We start from the raw sequence: 5999 nt of genomic DNA, 5'->3' as shown, positions 1-5999 counted from the left end.
CAAAGTAGTGGAAGACCCAGTGCGCCGGCTGCTTGCGGCGCGGGCCGTTGCCGGGCAGCTGCGAGGCGTCGGGGTTGAAGTAGGCGCCAAAGTCGTGACGGAGGAACATCATGTACCAGAAGAAGCCCTGATCCTCGGCGGCGGCGACGTACCGCCACCAGTTGTTGGTCATGGCGCCGGTGGTGTTGATGTGGGTGAACCAGAAGTAGGCCTCGTTGACCCGCGGCCGCAAGGTCGTCGCCCCGCCGGCCGCGGGCGAGACGTAGCGCTGCTTCAGGTAGCGCGGCGCCTCGAGCAGGGCGCGCGGCGGCCCGACGAGCCCCCACCCGTGCGATACGTTGAGCGGGCAGCTGGCGAGCACGCGCAGCCCCTCGCGGTAGAGGCGCAGCGAGGGGAGCAGCAGCATGAGCCCCGTGTTGACGGGCGAGGAGCCGTCCGAGGCGCCGATGAACTTGAGCCCCGCCCGGGGCGCCCTGGCGCCGTCAATGTGGTACACCTGCGGCGGCAGCGCGCCGCGCCGGGTCGCGGGCGACCCGAACCCCAGCACGAAGGGGAGCATCGCCCGCCAGCGGGTGCGCAGCTCCACCTCGCAAATCTCGACCGGCATCAGGTCCACGTCCTGGTCCACAAAGAGGACCGCGTCGTACTCTGTCATGCCGACAAACTGCCACTTGAGCAACACCTCTGGCGGCATCCCCGTCTGATAGCGACGCCTCCGCTGCTGCGCTAGGCAGCTACGCGCGGCCTGCAGCAACCTCTGGTCGGGCTCGATGACCTGTGCGAAGCTGCAAAAGGCGGCCGGCCGCGGCGGAGGGAGGCTCAGGCCGTCCCTCCCACGGACAGGCAGCCAGAGGATCAGCACCGACACCACCCACGGGCCCGACAGGGCCTGCTGCAGCCTGCGCGCGCCCTGGCACCAGAGGCGGAAGGCGCAGTGCTCCTGTGGCGCTGGTAGGGATCGTGGAGGCGGGTACGACAGCGTGGCGATTGCGAGGCGCAGCGCCGAGCCGTTGGAAGCGCGGCTCGCCTCAGCCGGAGGAGGGGCGCTCCAGCGGCGCGCTGCGGGAGGCGGAATGCTCTCGCGCACCTGGACCGTCGTCCACTCTGCGCCAACCCGCCGTGGGCCCCACCAGCTGCGGAGGTCGCCCACGTCGCAGTCCGAGTACCAGGCACAGACGTTGGCTTCCGCCGAGACGGACACCCATCGGCACCGCGAGCAGGCCTCGCACGCCGCCACACACGCCTCGGTCGCCGACTGCTGCCGGAGTGCGCGCTGCGTGCATTGGTCGTCGCACCCTCCGTCTTCCAGCACACGGCGACCGGCGCGGTGCATCCTGCGCTTTGACAGCGCAAGATGTCGAGCCAACCGGGACGCCATCGCACGGGGCTGCTTGGGCAGCGTGAGGATGCCCTCGCTGCGGCTCTCGCACGCACCAAGTGGAGCTGGTGTCTCCGTGACGAGCGCACAGAAGCCGCGGTGCTGCGTGGCGTTCGGCATGAGCACGCCCAGGGCTGCCAGTCGCCAGCGGTAACCTCAAGGCGGAGGCCGCGGCGTGAGGTACCGGTCAGTCTGTGGCACAGATACCCGGTAGCCCAGCCAGCGCGACTCCACGTGAACCGTGGATCTCGAGCTCCTCCGCACGGTGTACGACAGTTCCGATCAGCAGATGGTCCGGGCCGGCCCTGGTGTTCTTCACTTGTGCAGCACACGCTGCTCACAGGCGCCTCGAGACCCGCGGAGGAAGATGATGAATCGCGGGACTCATCTGAGGCCAGTGGTACGGCACGCTCGGTACGCGGGCTCGACCAGCCGAGCAGCGGCGGCGCATCGGAAGCGCTGCCCCGGCTCTGTATGGACCAAAGTGCACCATGTACCCCGTCTCGCGAGGTGTGCGTGCGCGACCGGTTGGGGAACAAGAATTCGGTTGCAACTTTGAGGATGCAGAGACCAGAGTGAGTCCAAGTGCCTCATGGCATGGGCCGGGATGCCGGCCGTGCCATGAGAGCTTGTCCGGTGTGCTCCGGGCACGGCACGGTGGATTTTGCGTGTTCCCCAATCCGTCGTGACAAGTGCAAATGAACGTTTTGTCACGCTGGCGAGTCCTACCAGCTCTAGCCGTCCGTCTAGGTATATAGAACAAGCCATGACTTCATCATGGTTCATGGGTATCACGACTGCCAAAATTAAGAATTAAGATTTTTCACGTGATGGTTCTGGTCCTCAGTCCTCTGGCGAGGTTTGGACTTTTACTAGTAGTGCACCCGTGGTAGTCGTAGCTAATCGCGTCTTTGAACGAACCGACCAGCCCTGTGCGGTTCTGCCTTCTCTGCTGCGCACTGGGTAGGCTCGGATGCGTTGTTGCACACGCTGCGCGTGTACGCGACCCCGCCCGGCACGACATTTGGCCGCGCTCGCTCGTCCGACGCCGACATCGACACGCTGCACCAGACCACGCTCGCGTTCCGCGTCGCGACCTCGCGATGGGCTTTCTGGCGAGGGCCTTGTGCCGGATGCGGAGAGCCCGCCACCCCCACCCGGGCGGCCGCCCTGTCCGCCGACCCGGCCGCGCGCGCGAGCAGCCCCGCCTGAGCGCACGCTCGCCACGTGTCCTCGGTGCGTCGGCATTCAAAATCGAGGCCGACATTGTTGGCAGTGCACGTGAGCCCCCTCGAGCGCTCAAGCATACCGCTTGGCAGCTCCCTCACCACGCAAGCCGCCCATGCAAAGTGGTCTGCCCAATCCTTCGCGCCGTGCATTATGGCGAGGTTGCCAGCACGCAGGAGCTTCTCCGAGCTCCGCGAGCGCCAAAAGTGGACGCGTGCAGTCGAGGAGATGTCCACGTATGCAATCGGCGTGGCCGGGCCAAGCGACGCGAGGATGTACCCCAGCCCACCGTCGGTCGCAGGCATGCATTTGCGTGCGGCGCGCGACGCGCCGAGGAATTTCTGCAGCCGAATCAGCCGCGGCTCGGTCGTGAGCTGAGCGACGATCGCGGCGACAATCGCGCTGCCGAGGCCCATACAAAAGCCGAGGGGAAAGGCAAACGGGCCCTGCCGCGTCGCCGGCGCGTCCACGGTGCGCCGCAATTGCCATTCCTGCATGAGCCGACCGACGACCACGTCTGGCGTGTTGCCATAGCCATAGTGCTGCATCCGGCGCTCGGCTTTCCATCTACATCTACTAATCGGCAACAAAATCTGCAATTAACACATCGCTGTTCTCGCATCGAGCCCGCTGTGTCCCCCTGGCGACTTCCCATGCCGGGGAGCGGGGTTCGCCTCACAGTGTGACGTCAGCAGAGATCATCACGTGTCCTTCCGGCCAGTGCTGGGTCGCGTTTCGGCTCGGATTCGTAACGGTGCCGCCGCCGCACATTGCGATGCGGTCGTAAAAGTAGCCGTTGTCAGTCTCGATGTTCATGAAGGGATCCGCGTCGCACTTTCTTGCAGGATTTGTGAGCTGCTTGGCCTTCTTCATCGAGATCGTTTGACCGGAACCGTTGATATTCGAGTCAACGACGTACAGGATCTCCCCGTCATCTGGGCAGGCGCTGGTGTCGACACCTTGCGGGTCATTGTCAAAGTTGTGCGAGAACGTACCTGCAAGGCAACAGGCAGAGGGCCACTCAGCTACATGCGCGGGCCAGGGGACGCGCCGCGGCGGCGCTAACCGATGGCCAGGCAAAACTTCTTTCCAGTGAGCCTGTGCGTGAGGGGGATCATGCCGCCCGGGCGGGTGTCGTGAGGTCTGCATGGAACCGAGCACGAGTTCTTTGACACGTCGTTGGGGTTGATGTTGTCAAAGTAAGGAAGGTTGCCGTCAGTGTAAGCGTTGTCTGCAAGGATGCTGTTATCGATCGTGAAAGTATTTTTGTTGATGAAGGCGACAACTGGGTCCGCAAACGAACCGCAGACGCACACGAAGCCGACGCCCTCGAAATGAGCGGGGTCCGGCTTGGGCACCTTGGGCGCCTCCACCTCGTTCATCACGAGAATCTCTGCGCCGGTCTCAATCGCCCACTTCATCGCAGGCTTGATCTTGTCCGCACATCCCGGGGTGTGCGGACCGGGACCGTCCGGCTTACATTGGTAGTGGGGCTTGATGTTGTACACTCTGAACGAGTTGCCTGCTGCTGGCGCAGCGCGGCCGTGCTCGATCTCGAGGTTGTGGCTCTCGGCCATGGGAACCGGCACGGCCGTGGGAACTGGCACAGCCGTGGCGAGCACAAGGCCAACCAGTGTCACTACGCGAGACATCTGCATCGTCGCTGGTGACGGTGGTAGGCAGAGGCGAGGAGCCGATCAAATTGCTGCAAATGCGCGCGAACTCCTTTCAGGACTCTGAAATCCGGCGCAGAAAGAACAAGGGAGGGCAGCCGCTGAGCCCCTCCTCTGTGTGACCCCCCCACCCCCCCCCACCTCCCCCTCCGTTGCTTATCTGTTGCCTCGCTCGTCTCACGAAACAGGTGGTCGCGCCGCTCTCCTCGCTCGATCGACGTCGCCGCCGCCGTCGCCGTCACAGCCGCCGCCTTTGGTTGGGTTTGGCGCGAAAGCGAGAGGTGGAGCCCGTTCATGCGGGGCTGCGCGTGAGCTCTGCCTCTAGTGAGCCCTGCGCGTCGCGACATGCACATGCACATGCACATGCACATGCACACGCACATGCACATGCACATGCACAACAACAACAAACATGTACATGTACAGTTGTGCATGCATCGCCCTAAATCCCATCGCATTGCATTGGCAGGTTGTGCTCACGCGTGTGTGCCACTTGGTGTGCGTTCTGCGTTTGACCAGTGGGGGCTCCAGTCCTGATCTCTGAATGGGGATGGTAGAGCCGTACGAGGGTTGGCCCCACCTTGCTCCACCACCTCTCGGTGTGCGGGGAGTACGGCTCTACACGGGGTGTGGACCGTGAGTTGACCAGGGGTTGTGCGCCGGGCCCTCCTGCTCGGCTCCAGCCAGTAAACAAGTCTTGTCACTAACATAGTAGAAGGATCTGACCTCGGGGCCGGTCCTGCGTGCGCAGTTTCTTTTTCTCGTGTTAGTGCCAGTGCGCGCCAGTCCCGTGCCCAGTGTTGTGCGAGGGAGTTTTGCACTTGGAGCACTTGGAGTGCAGTCGGTAACCTCATTGATTGATTGATGGGAAGGCGACCTCACATCCAGGCGACCCCAGGAATTTTTTTCTCTCAGGCTCTCTCACGATATATGAACGAACTCACGGTGGCGACCTCACATGAGCCGCCGCAGCCGCCGCAAGAGGAGCAAGAGGCGGTGCCGCAAGAGCCACCATCGCTGGCGCCGCCGACGCCGCCGACGCCGCTCGACGCGCTCACCGTCCCAGAGCTCAAGCAACGGTGCAAGGCGCTCGGACTCGGTCGCAACGAACTTGCTTGCCTGGGGTGTCGACGGGCCCCCGGGGGCGACGGGGGTGCTCTCCGGCCGCGGCGGCCGAAAACGGGGACCTCTAGTACGGTCTAGTAATGAAGTGATCCACTTGATCCAAGGGTGCCATTGTGCTCTACTACAAAAGTTGTGTAAGATGCCCAAGTCTCAGACGCTGGATCCTTAGCGGAGCTGAGTTCTGACGGTGTGAACACGAGCAACCGGAGTGACGACCGGGACCGGGCCGTACGCCGGGAGTGCCCCGACTAGCAGTGACGGGCGCGGACGAGCGAATGAGAGGTCGCTATCTGTGGAAGATGTGTTGTTAGGGACTAGGACTGCCTATCTCTCACTGAAAGGGACCTCTCATTCGCTCGTCCGCACCCGTCACCACGGAGTGCTCCGCGTGCCGCACCGGCCGCCGCCGGCCGCCGGCCGCTCACGGTAACGGAACAGTGTTACTACTCCGCAACGTTGAGCTGGATCAAACTGAATAGTGCTCCTGAAAGCCCTCTCTCTGGGCTCTGCCACACAGTAGCAGCTCATGACGAGCAGCTGCTGTGACTGTATTTGTAGCCATTTTTAGGCTTCAACTGGTCCCAAAATAGTAGCAA

The 5999-nt window shown here is 63.5% G+C and overlaps 2 protein-coding genes across 2 annotated transcripts; both read right to left on the bottom strand.

The window, feature by feature from the left end:
* Nucleotides 1–2277: 2277 nt before the first annotated feature.
* Nucleotides 2278–3153, bottom strand: EMIHUDRAFT_245016 (hypothetical protein; the record flags this gene model as incomplete). Its single annotated transcript, XM_005768887.1, has 1 exon — nt 2278–3153. The coding sequence occupies one exon, from the start codon at nt 3151–3153 to the stop codon at nt 2278–2280; it is 876 nt and encodes a 291-aa protein (XP_005768944.1).
* Nucleotides 3154–3156: 3 nt separating this feature from the next.
* Nucleotides 3157–4323, bottom strand: EMIHUDRAFT_445403 (hypothetical protein). Its single transcript, XM_005768886.1, has 2 exons — nt 3672–4323; nt 3157–3600 (listed from the first exon to the last, which is right to left on the bottom strand). Exons 1-2 carry the CDS (start codon nt 4261–4263, stop codon nt 3281–3283), a joined length of 912 nt encoding a protein of 303 aa, XP_005768943.1. The 5' UTR covers nt 4264–4323; the 3' UTR covers nt 3157–3280.
* Nucleotides 4324–5999: the final 1676 nt, after the last annotated feature.

The sequence above is a fragment of the Emiliania huxleyi genome, assembly GCF_000372725.1.
Source record: "Emiliania huxleyi CCMP1516 unplaced genomic scaffold EMIHUscaffold_443, whole genome shotgun sequence".
In the NCBI taxonomy this organism is placed as follows: Eukaryota; Haptophyta; order Isochrysidales; family Noelaerhabdaceae; genus Emiliania; species Emiliania huxleyi.
This window is presented reverse-complemented; position numbering and strand designations above follow the sequence as displayed.

Coding starts and splice junctions, on each gene's coding strand:
- EMIHUDRAFT_445403 (XM_005768886.1), bottom strand. CDS start 4,263: ATGCAGATGTCTCGCGTAGTGACACTGGTTGGCCTTGTGCTCGCCACG. Junction 3,601..3,671: donor GAAGTTTTGCCTGGCCATCG/GTTAGCGCCGCC, acceptor GTTGCCTTGCAG/GTACGTTCTCGCACAACTTT.